Here is a 19,924-nt window from a genome sequence, read left to right as displayed (position 1 = left end):
CAGCAGGACTTTTTGACACTTTTAGCTAAATCAGATTCAATCAGTTATTAGATAAAAGTGCCCCATCTTTACAGACGCTGCACAGCCAGGTTATAAGTAACATGCTGCCTATTCTGGTCATGTCCAGGGCTCGGCGTGGGAATGTGCCAAATTTAATTTAAAGCACCATTTTTTGTGTTTTTTAATGTCTGCAAGCAGTCTTAAACATACTTCTTTCCCAATTTATGTAAGCAGGACAATTGGATTCCTGCTATTTCAACCAAGAGGGAGGGCATGGTCATTTACATGAAAAATGAAAATCAAATTTTGCTGTCATAGCACTGATTTATTTGACTTCATTAACTTTTTTCAGCGACACTGGCATAACTTTTCTCTTTGAATATTTTACATGAGATTGGTATCAGTCTTTATTATCACACCTAAATTAACAAACAAATGCAAAGATGGGAATAGCAAAAGAGCAAGCTGATGTCACAAGATCCTTCAAACACTCAACGCAAGCCATGCCTACTTTCGACACCAACATCAAGTTATATTTTTAATGCCTACACAGTGCTTCTGTGCTCAAAGCTGTGACAACAAATTCAGTACCCAGGTACCTCCAGTAATAAATATATATTTTTAGAAGTCAACATAAAAAGCATAATCCCAAATGTCATTGCCAATCTTCTTCATAGTCAACTGGATTTAGATGAAAAAAACTGCATTGTTCTTATTTCCGATGATCTACAGCAGTGGTTCTCAACCCGTGGCCTGCAGGCTGCATGCGGCCCAATCAGTACACTGCTCCAGCCCATGTGACATCACGTTAAATGGATACACTGGAAGTTGTGGGGGGCAGCCCATGAAACACAATGAGAGCTGCAAGTGTGGCCCACTATGGCAAACAGGCTGAGAACCACTGATCTAGAACCAGTATCAAAACCAAAGCCACCATTCTCAGCTGTGAGGAAACCTTTGGTCTTAGAAAAGGATATATGTTCTTTTCAGCATTTTAAATTTTAGAGTTGTCTAAGGCCAGCCATTCTGATGCATGAAAAGCAGACTCTACCCCATTAGTGTATACTGGAGATATGCTGTCAACACAATCAACAGGCAGATGTTTAAATCACTAAGCTGCTTTAGAAATAAAATAAGCCAATAATGCTTAGAGTGGAGAATGAGTGCTATCTGTCTAGGTGAATTGGCTAATTTCAGAACTGGCTGCACTGAAGTACAGTGAGGCATCTCTTTCAAAATCAGAATAGGTCTTTTCACAATATTTTTACTTTTGTAGCATGGTACCCATTTACATTGCATGAGTGGCAAATAGTATACGCAGCAGCTATGAGAAATACTATTTGGGAAATTAAAATTCAGAATATTTCAGAAGGTACTAAAACTTACACTGGAAAAGACTTCTACATAAATAACAGTAGTTCATAATTTGAATAAAAAAGCATGCCAGTTGCTTTACTGATAAAGGGAGAAAAGGTCCCTACCATACAGAGCTTAAAATCTGGGGAGTAAGGAAACGAGCAAATAAGCAACACAACTCCGTATCTAAATTCTCAGTGTATGCATCCCAATTCAAAGATGAACATGCATATTAATAAGGCTGATGTTTACTCAACCTAATTTATATTTTGTCCATAGGTGTATACATCTGAGCTCCCTAATATAATCACCAACTCTAAAAATGAACATTTTTCTTACTTTCCACAGTCAGAATATGCAAACTGGAAACTTAAATAGTAACATTTTGACTTAATTTCAAAAGGAAACATGCATAACATACATGTCAACAAAGAGATTATAAAGATGTTTATATGCTTCTAAGAATGGAATGTGTAAAAATAGAGATTCTCATTTATATCTAATACATGATGGATATTTCCTTATAGCAATCGTCTTATAATAAAATGTGATCAACATTTATATTTTGGCTTTGTAAAAATAATAGAATGCATATTAAAGTTTAAATGAAGTCGTCCAAGAGCCTTTTTAGTACAATGTATATAAGCAATAAAAGTGAAAAACATTTTTTTCAAAAAATGACAGCATTTTTTGGCAAAGAGTGGAATAAGTAAGAATATCTACTAAATGGGTACTGTGATGTGCTGTGACAATAAATTTGAAGAAATTAAGCATTATTCTATAGCCTTGTAGCCACTGCCATTCAAGATTAACATTTATGAAAACCTGCAGCATTCTGGTATTTGAAATATAAATTGGATTTTTACTCAAATTCAATGTTTCCATTTTTAAAAAACAAACCTATTCAAAATTCAACTTTAATTTATTACAACCTAGGTCAGTATCTTAACTTACGAAGTACATCTACACATGCGCTTTACTGTGGAGTTGACTAATTAACTCTGCAGCAAAGAGTCACTGTCTACACATGCACCAGTATTAGGGTGCCTTGAACTAATTAACTCTGCTGTAGGATAGCAGTGTCGGGCATAGTATTATCTTTTAGCTGAGTACTTTAATATGCCAAAACTCACGTGTAAAATGGTGACCAGGGGCATAAATTAGGCCCAGTCAGCAGGGGGCTTGTTCTGCCCATGTTCAAATTGCTGCTATCTTGGGTGCATGTGTAGATGCTGCATGTGGGAGCAAGTGATTCCAGTGCGAATTGCTCCAGAGTTTATTGCATTGCATTCATTTCACATCTAGATGTATCCACTTCTATCAAACTAATTTAGATTAATAAATAATATTCAAGTAGTCTGTTATCAATATTTTAATGAGAAAAAAAAACACCGAAATAGTGGAAGTTAGTGGAAGCATTTCAGTTTTTTCAACTAATTCAGTAAAATGACCAGAAATGGGGTGGGAAAGAAAAAAAAACAACCAAAAAAACCACCACCAAAATGAAAACGGGAAGACTTGTTTTTCTCTTCTAATGTGTGATTCAAATTGTCCTGTGAGCAAATGAGATCTGCTAGTTCTAAAATCTAAAAGGACATGATGATTAGAACAAATTAATTCTATTCACTAACTTTAAATATTAAGTAAAACAGGAATTTATTTATCAGTTAAATAATATAAAACTTCCTTAAATGTACTGGATATATATGAAAAAGTAACCAAGATCATCAAGATTATGTTTTGCATTTAAAACTAACTGTTTGTTCAATAAATCTTAAAATGCTGCTTTATATTTCAATTTCCAAGATTAATGCATTTCTGGAGACATAATTGATCATATTTTACACATAAGAACCGTATTTTAAACTGTTGTCTAGCCTTTTCTACGCAAAATGTCAAAACTATAAATGGAGGTTAAATTATATAACTACTTAAATAAGCAGTTACATTGTAATGATAGATGAATATAAATACATAAAATCATATATATACATGCATACAGTATAATATATAAAATATACGCACATATTCTCTCTCTGGTTGATATAATACATACACACACACTTTTCTCAAGGGAAGGATACATTATACATATCATTTTAGACATACAATTACACACAGCCAGGCACCTGTATACAGTGCATCCTCCTGGTATGCAAAAAATAGAACCAATTTATAGCAAGCAAGGAGAAACAATTTTTCTTCAAGAAAATACTTAAAAAGTAGTACAAATCCAAAACATAAAAGATATGAGTGACATCAAGATTTCCCACTGGCTGCTTTAAAACCATTCCAACTTGCTGAGCATAGGACAGGGGTTTCAAACTGGTGGCCCATGGTTCGTATGCAACCCACAAGGAATTAAGCTGTGGCTCCTGGACTCCTGCCTGGCTGCTGATCCCCACTCTCACTCTAGCTTGCAACAGCAGTTGAAGTCTCTGGGCCCCCCACCCTTCTCTGGCTGCTGCTTCCTGCCTCTGCCCCAAGGGTCAGGACAGGACAATGCGACAAGTGGCACAGGAAACTGAGGGCGAGTACATGGCCATGTGTGGTGGATCATGCCTGGGTGGTGCAACGGAGGGGTAGGGAGCGGCAGTCTGCAAAGCAGCGGGAAAGGTGTCCAAAAGGGCATCTGCTGGGAGTCATGGTGGCAACCGATTGTGCTTGCATGACCACACTGTGCAAGGAGGCAAGTGTCCCCATGGCTATGTGGCCTGTGGCTTGACTGGTGCAGCCCGTGATGAAAGCAGCACCTGGAGGAGTTAGAAGTTGGACAGCACTGGCATAGGAAACAGATGCTTTATTACTCATGACTTGATTACAGTGGCCTCTCAGAAAAGTTACAGCAAATCAGGAAAGGTGGGAAAACATATGCATAACTTATGGAGAATTAAATCTCATGCAGATGCTCCCTTTGAGAAGAGAAGAATTTTCTCAGAAGAGAGAGATTGCTATGAATTATGTCATTACAAACAAAGGCAGTGGTTCCCAACCTTTTTAGACCGCAGACTGGCAAACCATGGACCAGAAGTAACCATGGACCGGCAAACTGCGGACCAGCATACTGCAGACTGGAAGTGACTGGCATACTGCGGACTGGCAGCCAACCCTTTTTTATACTAAGTATAAAAAAGGGTTGGCTTTTTTATACTGCCCTGTTTTATACTGCCGGTCTGCAGTACGCCAGTCAGTTCTGGACGTCCAGCAGTCAACCCTCCTGTGGACCGGCAGCCAACCCTTCGTAGTCTGATACTGGGCGGCAGCCTGGGAGTTGAGAACCTCTGCTTCTCTGCCCCTGAATGGAAGCCCCCTTGGGAGGTTCTAGCAAACTAACTTAAGCATATTTCTTCATGTTGTTCATTGATATCTCTTAACTTTCCCAAATTACCCATGTAGATGTATCTGAATATTATAATAATTTGAAAGTGACTTTTTAAAAGTGATAGCTGTCCAAAACTCAGTGGTAAACCAGCATCCAGCTAAAGTCAAGACTTCTGGGGACAATCCATGATAACACATGCAGAATACCTTTAGAAATCCAAACACTGAAAGGTTTTCACAGTATATTACTATTTTTAACTTCAAAAAGATTTTTAAAACTGGAAAGAGAAGACATCAAATTTATATATAAAGTTCATATTTTACATACAAACAGATAAGCAATGGTATAAACATATATAACGCAAAAAGATGATATTCTTGAACACTTCATGTTATCATTTATGTAAGATGCTCAACATATCAGATCCAAATAAAGTAAAACCTACCTAGACGATGGCAACACGCTTGTAGGCTTGAAGTTTGTTGTAAACGGATTAGTTGAATCATAATTAAAACTCTCCTGATGATTTTCACCAAATGCACTAGGTGATTTCAAGTCAGTAGAACTTTCTGATGCCCCATTGCTAAGTTTATCCGACCTCTTGCTATCTTTTTTACCAGTCACTCTTTCAAAAAGACTAACTTTCTCCTTTTTCTCTTTTCTGGTTTCTTTTTTGATTTCAACAGGTTTAGAAAACAGATTTATGTTCTGATCCCATGATGAAGGAGTTTCTTCAAATGGATTTTTTTGTCTTGGCAGAGTAGCAAACTTTTGGGGTAATGAAGCACTCACATTTGTAAATGGATCATTTTGTGCTTCAAAAGCTGATTCTCTTTCGCCAACTGTGCTGTCATCCTGATTCACTTTAGAAGTATCAGCACTCAATGTCCTCCTATGTGGAGATTTTATACTTCCTGCAAACAATTTTGCTGTTAGTATATAATCAATAAGACATTATCATCATACTTCATGACAAGTGGAGAGCTCATATTAGTTCAGATTTAGTATTAGCTGGATTTCTTTCAAAAGATGTGAGGTTGAATAATTTACTGATTTTAAAAAAATGCAAGAGAGCTGTGGTCTGAAATTTTTGGTTAAGAAACGTTTCAAGTATATACAGGCACCACAGTAAAACATGCTTTGTAGGAAAATTAGGCTTCACAAAGAAAGTGGCTACAACTAATATGGAGTTTTAGAAAAATGACAAAAAATGTATTGGTATACAAGAAAACTTTGAACAACTTAAAGACTTTTCAATTCTTCACTTATCTCAGGTTTATCCAATTTTGAATTTTCTAAAAATGAAACATAATTAAGTTTGTTTTTTCTTAAATATTTCTGAGGGGTAAAATTACTCGCATACTTTTTGCAACATAAAATGTAGTGCTTTATTTCCAGCATGTTGGAAAAAAAATGGATGATGAAAAATAATCATAAAGTGGGACAGGTGCAGAATATTCCTTGTTTCTTGGCAACAGCCTGAAAAAGAAATAGGGATCACCTGCTGATCAAAATGAAAAGGCAAGATTTTAAAGAAAATTCATACTTAACTTTTTGGTTTTCAGGTTAAAACGTGCTAAAAAACAACAGATTCTTAAAAGTTCTCCCAAATCAATAGCAATTAAGCTGCAATTATAGCAGCCACAATTCAGAAAAGCAGGGTTTACTTACCCGTTTCATCAACAGAACTAAAGGATTCTAGCTGACGTCGGAAAAGTTGAGTGTGACCAATTGCACTGGATTTCAATTTTTCTGAAGACACATGCGACCCAGTTAAATCAGACATCGAATGGGCTGAAGATAGTCGCTGAGGTCCCAAAAGGAAAGGTTTTTTTGGTTTTGATTTCATTTGCATTTCACTACTGGATGCTTCAATGTTTGCATCAGGTGTGTGAGTACTTGGAATGATTGCAGAAGATGTGTCCGAAAACGTCCCATCGCTTTTTCGACCCTTCATTTTGTCCTTTAGTTTAGCAAAAGGGGATTTTGTTTTATCTTTCATCGACAGGTCAAACATGCTTGCTGTCATATTATTCCTCATAAACTGAATACTGACTTTTATTTCTCCTCTGTCTTTAGTCCTTTTGCCTTGTTTGGATTCTAGGCTAAACCACCTTAAAGGAAAAAGAAAATATGTTATATTGTGTTTCATTAAACTACACATTTTTTACAGTTCAGTTAATGCCATTACTCAAAACTGAACATTGGTAATATGGAAACCAGAAATTCCATAAATAAAATGTAAGGTTTACTGTATGCTTAAGATGTCAACTGACAAACCTTCCTTTTCAATATAAGTTCTGGAAAGGGAAAAATTTTTAAAAAAATACTTTTAACTACTCTCACATTTCAAGGACCAGAAGTCAGAATTGATGGAAATGTACTGAATTTCACTGAAGTAAATGGTGCTGCTCCTGCTTATAAAGCTAAACTTGGTATCCAAAATTAATGAAAGCTACAAATAAAATTTATTTTGCGTCTTAAAAGAACACTGTTTTTTTCTAAATGGCTTTGTGTGTAAATAATACATTACCTGAGTACATATTGCATGCCAAGTAGCTGACCTAATACCATTTCCTTTTTTTGGTTTTGCTTAAACTTTTATGCCAGTAAATACATTTCCTTTTTAATTTCTCTGATGAGGTTTATATGGATGTACTGGTAAAGAAGTGTTTGTGGACAGTCTTTGAAGGCCTTTCTGTTTTCCTGCCAATCATTCTGTCAGTTATACAAGTGTAAATCCAATAACTTTAATGGTCACTGCGTAAGCATAAATGGGCCCAAATAAATATCATACCTCCATATCAAAGGCCTTAATCCTTTTTCTAAAGGGTCACCAGTAAAACTATAAACATATTCCACCTTTTTTGCCTGGCTTTGGATTTATGGTGTAGCCCTAGCTTGTTCCAGGAACAGGGAAAAAAATATCACCTCCTGTCATACACCACCAGCCCAATGGTGCTTCCTCGTCAAGTTTCCCTGGCTTTTTATATGCACCTTATTGCTCTCTGGTTGTGTTCCCTAGTCCCATGGAAGACTTTGGAGTAAAAACTACCTTTACATTTCAAGTCTAACTCCACCTGTATGCAGTGATCAGTGAAGATGAGTATCTCATCCTTCAAATGCTACTTTCTCCTGGTTTGGGCAGGGTTCTGGGGAGCATCCCTGAACCAAGGAAAGTGGCAGACTATCACCGGCATGAGGATGTTCCTACCTCTTTACCCCTCTTCTCCCACCCTGCGGAAGGTCTGAGATTTCCTCTAATCCCCACTGCTTCATCAAGCCAACTGAGAAGTATAAAAGGAGTGTACAGAGACTCACTCACTTGCTGAGCTGGGACTAGATTCAGTAAAACAACTGTCCTCCTGTATTCAGAAGGAGTCTAAGGAAGAGAAGAAAATCATCTGGCTGTTCCCCCATTCTTGGCTCTTGCCATAGGCAACGTGATGCATAGGAGAGGGTACAGAGGGGGGGTTGGCACATGGGGGCATGTGCCCCCCGCGAGCATTGGTGCTCCCCCTGACAGCAAGCGCTCCTGCTGGTAGGGGGGCACAGAGTGTCCCCCCTGAAATGGGCTCCACTGGTTGCTCCGGTTGCCGGCTGGCTGACCCCTGCCCCCCAATCATGCCCCACTGGTGACCCCCAGACTCAGGTGACACCAGCCACCCATGGTTCTTGCAGTTGACTTGCAAGAGATGCTACCCCATGATTCCTGCAACATCAAATCCATTTCTATGACAAGCTTGAAAGAATTAAATAAGGGCTGTTCAACTTTAGGGTGGTAGCAGGAGGCCACATGCCATGTGGCCAGCAGACCCCAGATCTACATGCTACATGGGCTATAATCCCCCCCCCCACCCCCCTACCTGCCTGCAGGCAGCACAGTTGCCTCCTACTTGCTACATGCATAATGTGAGCAGCCTGACATCCTCTGACAATGGGACAGCCCTGAATTAAACTATAGATAGCTGCTTGCAGATATTAAAAAATAAATAAATAAATAAAAGGCACTTACTTTAAACTCTGCGTCCTCCCTCACCAAGCCCAACGCATGCCCAGAAGAGGCAGCACATTAGTTGGACCCAGCTCATTCAATGTCTGTATAGATTGGGTGGCTTTAGTGGGGCGTGTTTGGCACTTTTATCGAATAGCTTTATATAAAAGCACCAAAAAGCCTCTCTTAAGTGTCCGATCTATACCAACACTGCAGAACCAAGTTGAGTAACGTGCTGCTTCTTCCAGTAAAGCTCTTTAAAAAATTTTTTTTTTACCGTCTGTAAGCAGCCTATATGTTTAGATAAGCTAGCAACGTTCATCTCTATTATTGGGAACTGCCAGGAGGCTCACCATGCACTCATGGAGAATCAGGAGAAAAACACAAACATACTCCCACAAAATAAAACCTTTTTAGAACAGGGTACCGAGAAGTCAGATGGACTATGGACTAAACGTTTGACTAGGATAGCTCTATCAAGGATAATCCTGCCTTGACCAGGGGGTTGGACTCAATGACATCCTGAAGTCCTTTCCAGCCTTATTCTTCTATGATCAACACAGATGGGAATTGATTATGCACACAATACTTTATTCCCCACCCCCTCTTTTTTTTTTTTTAAAGCAACAGGTAAATAAAGCTTTCAGAAAGGAATATGACTTTTAAGTTTAAAAGTTACCTGCTAAAAGAAAAAATAAAAGGGAAAGGAGGAATTATGGCTTTTTGCTTCTTTGTGATGTATAAAGGGCCAAAAGGTTTTATACAGTTTAGTGATATCAGATATACCCAGTCTTTTCTTCTCTATTTTTATTGAAGGTTTACACGTGAGGGCCCAGAGAAATGGACTGAGAATTCTATTATCCCTTAGTAAAAGGGCTAAGGGAATTAAATCTTTAACAGAACAGCTTTTCTTCTGTTCGGTTTACATTTTATCTACGTTTCTGTTAAAAGCAAAAAGGGGTAATATTAACCATCTGAAGGAAAGCAACAATTCCCCTTTCAATTAAGCAAAGTTTGCTCCCCGAATATCTGTGATGTCACTAACCCACTAGTTTATCCACAGCCATTAGGAAAAATCAGAATAAGCAAGAATTAGTATAAACAACACAATTAAAAAAAAAAAATCTGCCCAGCACTCTATTAAATCAGCAAAAGAAGGAATTAATTCAACTCACCATTTACAGGTCATTTTTAAAAGGAAGCTTGCTCACTCCCAGTACATTGCGTTTTTTTCCCCCAGAACAACTATTGATGGTTTTTTGGAGGGGAAAAAGGTCGTTTTCCCATAAAGCTTAAGTTATACATTATAAATGAAAGGAAATCCTGCTTCTGTAACAAATGCAAGCTGAAGATGAGATAACCATTCCCCAAAATTTGCACAGATGCCCCAAATTTAGTATGGGATTATGGTCCCTCTAAATGGGAAAGAGGTATACATTCCTGACATAGAGCTGGGTTTTCCACCTTTTAGTTTAATAGTCCTATCAGTGAGGAAAGTCTAATGTCCCAGTAGAATTCAAACGGGAAGACTTATCTCTGACAAAATTCCTGGAAAGGGATTTTAAAATGTTATTATGTTTAAACTGAGGGATTAAAAGAATGTCATTTTTTTTTTATTTAAATTGATATTAGTTGCTCATTAACTTGTTTTGTAATAGCAGCAATAAATGCATTGTAAAAACAGAAGTGTTGGTGTACTTCTACAGGCCTGCCCTTTTCTTTTTATAGTTTAAGGTACCCCAACTGTTGACATTTTTATTATGAGTTAACAACTAATCTGTATCACTATCAGTATTCACCTGCTAATAGCATACATAGAGCAAACTAATTTGACATTCATTAAACCTGAAGGAGAGAATTTCATTGCAGCGTGTTCACAACTTGCTTTTAGAGCCTGCATAGCCCGTATTCAGAATAGACTCTGAAGGCATTTTCACATGTGGTTTGGGACACTGCGCCAGGCGCCTTAATTAGCAAGCCGTGCTAATTAAAAGTGCCCACACGTCACGTGTATCAGTGTCCCCGTGCCAAAAAAGTGGCAGCGGGGTGCTTTGAACTAAAGCTCATCGAGTGTGTTTTATTTTCAAAGCACCCTACTGCCAGTTTTTCAGTGCAGAGATGTTGATGCGCGTGACGCGGAAGGCTGCTGGAGCGCGTCTATCTCCAGCAGACGTGATTAATCAGTTTGCAGATTAATCGAGTCTGCTCCGATGCACTGGATTTCCAGAGCAGGCTTGACACGTGTGTAGGAGCCCTGAAGAACTCACCAGAAACGAGTTGAGGTGGAAATACAAACCAAAACACCTCTCACCCTTGCAAAACAACTGATGCTTACCTGGGTTTGCTCCTCCACCCCTGAGGTCTATGTCAGTGTTCAGGCCAGTGGAGCCTGCACTTTGCTCAAGCAAAATGTCCATTAACTTCAATAGAATTTTTGCCTCAGTAATAACTGCAAGATCAGACCTTTTTTAGTATTAACTCCCCCCCCACACACACACACACATTTAACTTTTATGGTCATTACAAAGCTATTTTGGTTACCTTGGAGACTGGATATTACGTTTTAGTTATAATGAAACTTCCATATGCTGTAGCTCAAACAAGAGAATATGAGAAGTAAACTCAACTGATATTTTTTTTATTCAGAGTGAAATATATAATTTTTACAATGATGAGAGTCAATGTAAAGTAATAAGTCTTGTGAGGAGCTGAATGTGAACAAGCAATAATACTGAGACTATGAATGTTTCTCATTAGATCCTGTTCCTATAGCATAAAAGGGGAAGGAGCAGAAAAACTGCATTGTATCCAAGAGAAAGAGCTGGAAAATAAAGAATGTTGCTTTTTGAAAACGCTATATTGATCTTCAAATACTAAATTCCATTACCCTACTGCAAATTTTTAAATGATAACGTATTATGAAACACTATTAAACTTGTTGTTTTGGTTTTGTTTACAGCACTTTTAACCACAGTAAATGTTGCAATTGTCAGACTGCCATGAACTGACTCCATAGAAAGCTTACACAAGGTAGGAAAAGAGCCAACAATCTACATAAACAAAAGGGGCATTTTTATGAGAGCAGTTGCCCTTCTATTTAATAATTATATTACATTCTTTTAAAAAATAGATTTAACATTAAGCGTGGCAAATTTTCTCAACTTCAAAGGCAGACCCCTCACCTTCTAAATCCAATCCAAAACTCCTTGCATTCTTTGGAGAAAGATGTCCTTTCCTACCTCCTCCTATTTTCCCCCTCTTGTTCCTTTCCTTTCATACCTCCATCAGAACAGTCCTTGTTATCTTTTCATCTCCATTTCTTAAGATTTTCCCCTCGAGTTTCTGACCATTTGAAAGGTGTCAGTTATTTCTCTAATGCACACTCCAGCAACCAGCACATTAAGTTGTGTACAAAACGCAGCAATGGTGAAACAGCAATTCAAACCTTAACCTAATGCATCAAGGATCTACAAGTGCATTTGTGCTTTCGACAGGATTCTCACACTGCTCCTTTCTCTCTCTCTCTCCCCCCTTTCTTTGATTGCACATTTCTCTACTTCTGTTGTGTTTTCCAACTCGTTTTGCGTGCTCAATTCTAATTCCCTCGCACACAACCTCTTTTGCTAGACTTTATCTCTATTCCGCTCATGGTGGCAGGTCACATTACTGCCTCTGTGCTTCCTTCTGTCTTTATCTTTCTCTTCCAAGCCACAGGACTGTTTAGTTCCAACTATGAGTCCTGTTCTCTGGTGGAAGGAGTTTAACTGAAAATACTCTGTTCGCTATTTGAATAAAGCTATGGGTAGAGGAAATCCCTGTGGAAATTTGGTTACACATCAAGGCTAATACCATTCCCAGAAGAGGCAACTGAGAGCATTTCTACTAAAGATGGATTGGGTCCTTGCTGACCAGCATGCTCACCATGTGGCTGAAAGTGAAATTTGGTCTTCTGTATCAGTTTCTTATTGCTACCAGACCTGAATAGGAGTGGGGAGGTTTGTCCCATGAGCACACTACTTCGTAAAATCTCTCTCTACCTCCTCTCTACCAGTGAAATAGTTAAAGATTTCTGTTCATTTTACTTTGTTTTTAAGGACAAAATTTAAAGGAGCTTAAAAACTGGAGTCTAAAATCAGGTGCATGAATCTTGAGTTTGATTTTAAATATGCAAGCTGATTTGCAAAAGTGAGGTTAACACCAAAATACAATAACCGTAGTCCCTGTGGTTCCAAAGCTTTTGATTCTACATAATAATCTAGAAATTTAAAACAAAAAGTGTACCAGTGTGTTAGACCACTTTTATAAGTATACACTGAGGACAAAAAAGGAGAGTGCTGTACATCTCTAAGTATATTACATAGAAGGGAAAATGGATTATTAAAATTAGATGTATGATAAAATTTTGAGAAATGAATGCCATTATTTCTGGATGCAAATTCAATGTGTGGAATACTACTACGTAGAATTTAAAAATAAATTATACAACAGCAGTATCGCACCATTACAAAAGCCAGATTAATAGAGACAAACCAGAATGTTTGACTCTGGATTTAACACCAACCAGAATCTAAAAACCTGATTTGCCCTTAATTTACACTACTACTTATTTTGGTTCAAGACTGCACAAGTAGACTTGCTATAGAACTAAAATAACTGAAAGTGCAAACAGAGACCAACATAATCATTTCAGGTTGAATTTCTATGCACACCAGCCCCTAACGTGTCATTGAAATTGAAGATTGGATAGAATCCAATCCAGATAACTCTGGTTATAAATGTGAGGATTGAGACTCTACAGATGTGGCAGGAATTACCTTTGCTTCGCCTAAAAAGAGAATATGTTCCCATTCATTGTTCAAGTTTTCATTCTGCGGATATTATTGGATGATCAAAGTTATTGCTTCTAAGACAGTCCAGCCCCCACCTCCCCAGTCTTCACCCCACCACAATATTATGATTGTTACATCTTGCAGCCAAAGTGTTATGTAATGTCAAAGGGGTTAAACTTAGTAAAAATTGTTGTGTTACATTGTTTTCACTTTTTAAAAACAGAAAAAGCACCAACCACAAAAAAATTCTGAGATGCTGAACAGAAAGCTCAGGGCAACCATTCACGGTGATATGCACCAGTAATTAGTTTCAGGGTTGAATTTAAGGTTGCTTTTGGAAGATACCTCTTTCAGAAATTGCTTCTTTCCCATGTCATCCAGACACAACTACAGTCAAGACCCCATAGCCTAAGTCCCCCCAGGATAAAAGTAAGGTGTCTGTTCAAAGGGACATTCACCAAAAGTAGTTATTAACCTTGGGAGAACCACTGGTTTGAAACAGCCTTCATCTGTTGATAAAAGAATTAGGTCCCACTGCAAGAACTTTTACAAAGGCTACTAAGGACACGTGAGCCCAATAAAATGACAATCATTTGCACAACAGGATATATTGGCTGGGTTTGGCTTCATCTTTAAATACTCTACTGGTTTGGAATAAGCAAAATCTACCAGTGACTCTCTCATCTGACTATTTTATATCAATGGCACAGGCTTGGGATACACACTTTTTTAAAACTATGAATCTAAATAATTTTTTTCAATAGTGTCAAGCAAAGATTTGTTGCTGGTTAGGTCACAAAAAGGAAATAAAGCATCAATCATCCTGAAAACTGCAGTGAGAAACAGAGAAGCCCAAGTTATAACAATTCAGTTAACTGTTGCATTTTGAAGTATAACTCTGTGTAATAAATTAATTCTCCAGGAAAAGCAGTAAAGGAATTGGTAATAAATGGCATGGAAGTAGATGGTGACAAGAAAGAAGAAGTTGCTAACGGAACAAGTAACATCAAGAGCAAAACTGAGTCAAAATTTATTCTTAGACAGCTCTATCAATTCGGCACACAAGAGTAAGAACTAAATGCATTTTTAAAAGTTACTACTGTACAAAAATATGGCAACATCAAATTATCGGCATTTATGTCATGCTTTGTTGGGTGCCAAAAGCTTTTGGGCAGAAGTGACCTATAGATAAACAGAAGCATAGATAAGAACGTACACCTGGCTTTAAAATTTTATTGTATATACATATGGAAAAAAGAAACAAAATTACTAGTTGCTAAAATAGCTCCTTTAATATGGATAGCAGAAATCTTAATGAGGCCTTCAAGCCCTATTCCAAAGATGTCTTCTAAATAAATCTGAGCATTTTTCAATACTGTGAGAATATTAAAATATAAAAACAACAACTTTGCATATGAAGCCTGGACAATGCAGTGGATCAATATTCTAGGTTTTCACCTGTGGAGATGTGGATTCAAAATGAACACGTAAAAGGAGTTGATGATCATATTAGAGGTCCCAAAGGACAAATACACAAATCATCACGCTGCCACTACACGACTGGCACTCTCTTACCAAGAAAGTGCTAAAATAACAGTACTACAGGTGCATTGGCTGAGGTGTCTGAAATAAAGTTGGAAAGTGACAGTCATATTTGGATCCAGCCATTCCTATAACTAACACTTTCATGAGTTTGAAAAATCATCAGTTGCGGAAAGAAAGAGAAAATACACTGTGTGATATTAGGTAAGATTTTTTCCATCAAATTATGTTGCTTTATTTTCTTAAGTCTAGAGCCAGAATGATGCACAAGCCCTATCGCCATGCCTCTGCTTGAAAACTTTATTGCTTAGAGTATTTTGAAAAACTTGCATGTTTTTCCTAAGGTGTCACAGGCAGCACACAAAAAAATCCTTAATGAAAAAAGCCCATTTTTTCCTATCATAATGTGTTTTTGAAGCTGAAGAGAATCTGTAAACATACTTCTGTCTAATAAAATAGGACCTGCATGTCACATACCCTGCCGTTTTCCTAGGAATTCAAAATCAGCTGGTAGCCTTCACTTCTCATACCTATTTTCTAAAAAGCACTGGGGAATTGCTGACAAGGTTCAGCATTGTGCAGAATATTAAATATCTTTTTTGTAATACTCTAGTGACTCTTGAGTCTGTCTGTTGCAGCACCATATGTACAGCTGTGTTGGAAAGAGGAAGCTATTAAATATATTAAAAAGTAGAAATATTACCAATAGACACTTCATCAAATAACTGGATCTCATTTATCCCCAAACAAAGCAAGAAATGTTAAGGTTACATCAACACAAGAAAAATCACTCTGGATGTAATAATACCACAAGCCTGTTGAACATATTTGAAAGCAGAAACATTGTTTAATAAAACAGATTAGTGTTTCTGAAACAAAGAAAATAGCATTTAGGTATGAGGTTTCTACGCAGCTAAGAACAATAGACCTGATATTGAGACACTAGGCAGCTTTGGTTCCCACTGGCATAACTGGAATTGAAGTTCATGTCTGAAAATACCATACCCACGTCAAGTGGCAATTACAAAGTTAACAGAATATTATATGAAGACAGGCATTTAATAAAAGGAAAGTCAAGAAAGAAAAGAATGTAAACAACGCTTATTTTATTTGAAAGGCTAAATTCATATTACACACACACACATCTACATACCTCTCACACACACATGCACAGATCTGTCCTCTTTGAAACATGCACAGATCTCCAAATCAGGAGTAACAGGAAACAGCATTAACATGTATGCACACATTCTGAGTAAAATTTTCAAAAGCACATATGTTCATAGGAAGCATAAGTCCTATTCCAAAAAATGGTTTATTGCCAGATGTTTCAATGCAGTTAAAACACCTGAAGATGCAGAGAGGTATACAGTAGGATTTTCAAAAACACCTAAGTACCTTTTCCCACGGATTTCAAATGGGAGTTAGATGCCTAGGGGCTACTGAAAAATACGCCTAGGAGTCTATCTGGCCCTTGGGCACCTAAAAGCCAAAGTCTCAGTGATTTTTAAAGAGCTGAGCCTCCTAGGTACCTAAGTGACTTCGAAAATGGGGCAATAATTTATCCCATAGACCCAATCTTAAAATGGGTAAATGGCAGTGGACTCTGGTACTCTTGTGGAACTGCTCTGACTTCAGTGAGACTCTGCAGGACTGCAGCAGGCCACTCACGTGCTATGAAATGCAGTACAAGGGTCTCTCCATCAGACTTTGACAGTAAGAGCTCTAAGATATAGGGGATATGGAAACTTGTGACAGCCACAAATACACAAAAAAGAAACAGTGAAAAAGACCTAAAGATTAATTCAGTTATCATAAAAACCCTGTTAATTCCCTTAGTTTGTATAACCTTGGAAGTCAAGACAGTCGAGACAAGGAACAATTTTTGTTATAGTTTATGTTAAAAAAAAAAAAAAAAAAAAAAAAAAAAAGAGTACATTCAACCTATAAAGCTACACCTTGCTTTTGCAAATTTCCTTTCCTGTGCCCTTGTGACAAGGTATTTAGCAAAACTCAGATTCATTGGCGTCAGACAGACCATGCTATGAGCAGCCTCAAACTTGAGACCTCTGGGCTGTTAACCATGCATCTTAGTACCCATGTCACCCTAACACACTCCTACCATTGATTCATTGGAGTAGAAAGCATGCAAGCAGGCCCAGAGTTTCAAAACCATATTTTTAACTTAAAGCAGTAATTTTCAACCAGGGCGCCAGGGCACCTTGGGGTACAGCAAGATCTTTTGAAGAATGCCGCAAGGAGAAAAGCAGGTGTGAGAAGGTAAGTGCAGGCTCAGGTTGGTCCCTATCTAACCAGGTTTTGAAATGGGATGCTGCTCAATTCAGAAGTTATGGAGGGGTGCCTTGAGTCGAACAAGGCATTCCTCTAGTCTAAAAATGTAGTGACTTAGAGCTTTAACTATATTGTGTTTGGGGCCAGTACAGTTAAAACAATACAACTCTAATGTGGACAGCTACTCTGCTATAAAGCTCTGCATACGTATACAAGTTTTTAACATAAATGCACAGGAATAACCTATGCTGGTACCTTTATGCCAATGTAACTGTGGCCACATTAGGGACCATAACAGTTAATTAGTAAAAAAGGGGGAAAAAAAGACACAGAGCCCTAACAGCACAATTTAAATTAGTATTACAAAACAAAGATCTGAGTGTTGATCAGTCTTTACATTGCTGTGCTTGATTAAGCACCCTTTCTGCACAAAATGCTATTTATAAACCTAAACGAGCCATTATTTCCATTTGGCATTCAGAATTTGCTAGGGGGAAAAAAAAAAAAAAATCACAATTTGATTTAACAAAACTCATGGAAGTTCCTGCTAGAGCAGAAACTTCTCTACCAGTTACTCTGCATGGGCCAGCAGCGTAAAGTAGCAAGAAAGATTAAGACCCAAGATCTACTGAGCATCAGAAAAGTACGAGGCTACCACGGCAAGCTTGAACCAAAGAGTTCAAAGACGACCAAATGAATAAGCCTGGACAAACTAGAATCATGCTGTTTGCAACACATGTTAATATGGACACTATATGAGTTTGAACATGATGGAGTTTAAACACATATGACAGAGTTTGAACAAACCCAATACAGATGTTATATTAGGCAAAGTGATGCTACACACATGATGGAGTTTGAACGAATCCAATACAGACACTATATTAGGCAAAGTGATGTGACACGCATGATGGAGCTTGCCTAATATAATGCCCGTACTAGATTTATTCAAAGTGATGCGACACACATGACGGAGTTTGAACGAATCCAAAATGGAGACTATATTAGGCAAAGTGATGCTACACACGACAAAGTTTGAACGAATCCAAAACGGACACTGTATTAGGCAAAGTGATGCGATACGCATGATGCAGCTTGCCTAATATAATGCCCGTACTAGATTTATTCAAAGTGATGCAACACACATGACAGAGTTTGAACAAATCCAATACGGACGTTATAATAGGCAAAGTAATGCTACACACGACAAAGTTTGAACGAATCCAAAACGGACACTGTATTAGGCAAAGTGATGCGATACGCATGATGGAGCTTGCCTAATATAATGCCCATACTAGATTTATTCAAAGTGATGCAACACACATGACAGAGTTCGAACGACTCCAATATGGACACTGTATTAGGCAAAGTGATGCGACACGCATGATGGAGCTTGCCTAATATAATGCCTGTACTAGATTTATTCAAAGTGATGCTACACACGACAGAGTTTGAATGACTCCAATACGGACGTTATATTAGGCAAAGTGATGCTACACACATGATGGAGTTTGAACTAATCCAATACAAACACTGTATTAGGCCAAGTGATGGTACACATGACAAAGTTTGAACCAATCCAATACGGACACTATATCAGGCAAAGTGATGCAACTCGCATGATGGAGCTTGCCTAATATAATGCCCGTACTAGATTTATTCAAAGTGATGCGACACACACGATGCAGTTTGAACGAATCCAAAACAGACGCTATATTAGGCAAAGTGATGCGACACACGACAAAGTTTGAATGAATCCAAAGCAGACGCTATATTAGGCAAAGCGATGCGACACGCATGACGGAGTTTGAACGAATCCGAGTTGCGACCCCGGTTCAAACTTTGCCGCCCACCTTGATAACAACGGCACTATTCAGGAGCAGGAGAAAAATTAAAAATATAACATTCGCAGTGTATATTAAAAATAACGTTTTGTTTTGTTTTTTAAAGGCGGAGATCTCCGAAAGCCCCGCTGACTTCGGGGCAGCTACGCCCGCACCCGGGTCCCGCCGGCAGGACAGCGCGTTACGCACCTGCTCAGTTTAATTTGGGGCACCGAGCCGGATCAACACGAGCCAGCCCAACAAGACGAAAAGGGCACTTACTCCGTTTTCCTCCGTTGCTTGTCCTCAAAGATCGCGTTCAAATTGATAGCCACCTGCCCCAAAAACTTGTCCAGCCCCACCAGCGACCTGTGCATGACCACCAGGCAGAGGATGTACTTCTCGGGGCTGCCTTGCACCAGTAATCCCGGCAGCTCAAACGAGGCCTCTTCTTTCCACACCGGATCCAGCGTCTTCTCGGCCACCGAGGTGGAGTACTTCTCCTTGCCCAGCTGGATGATGGTGTACGTGTCGTTGGTGCCGTTCTTGCCTTTGGGCTTCAGGGCTTTGGCTTGCAGCACCGTGACCTGCACGTGGGTGGGGAACCACCGCTGGGCTTGCTCGGACAGCATCCTCTCGGCCGGCGGCGGGGCAAATACAGACCGGCGGGGGGCCTTTAAACCCGGGGCCCCGGAGCAGACGAGGAGCCGCCGCTCATTCCCTGAGGGGGGGGCTCTCCCAAATCAGCAGCCGCGGGGATGATGTG

At 38.7% G+C, this 19,924-nt stretch overlaps 1 protein-coding gene across 3 annotated transcripts in view; it reads right to left on the bottom strand.

The window, feature by feature from the left end:
• The window catches only part of RAB11FIP2 (RAB11 family interacting protein 2), a 38,302-nt gene extending 18,384 nt beyond the window's left edge, over nt 1–19,918 (bottom strand). For all 3 annotated transcript variants that reach the window (XM_006020546.3, XM_025200200.1, XM_006020547.3), the window contains exons 1-3: nt 19,441–19,918; nt 6,350–6,792; nt 5,124–5,592 (exon numbers count right to left, since the gene is read on the bottom strand). In XM_006020546.3, the coding sequence (XP_006020608.1) occupies nt 5,124–5,592; nt 6,350–6,792; nt 19,441–19,790 (1,262 nt within the window). In that variant the 5' untranslated portion in view covers nt 19,791–19,918. The remainder of the gene's footprint in view (nt 1–5,123; nt 5,593–6,349; nt 6,793–19,440) is intronic.
• Nucleotides 19,919–19,924: the final 6 nt, after the last annotated feature.

Source organism: Alligator sinensis, unplaced genomic scaffold, assembly GCF_000455745.1.
Source record: "Alligator sinensis unplaced genomic scaffold, ASM45574v1 scaffold527_1, whole genome shotgun sequence".
Classification (NCBI taxonomy): domain Eukaryota; kingdom Metazoa; phylum Chordata; order Crocodylia; family Alligatoridae; genus Alligator; species Alligator sinensis.
Note: the sequence above shows the minus strand (reverse complement) of the source record. Positions and strands in the feature narration are given on the sequence as shown.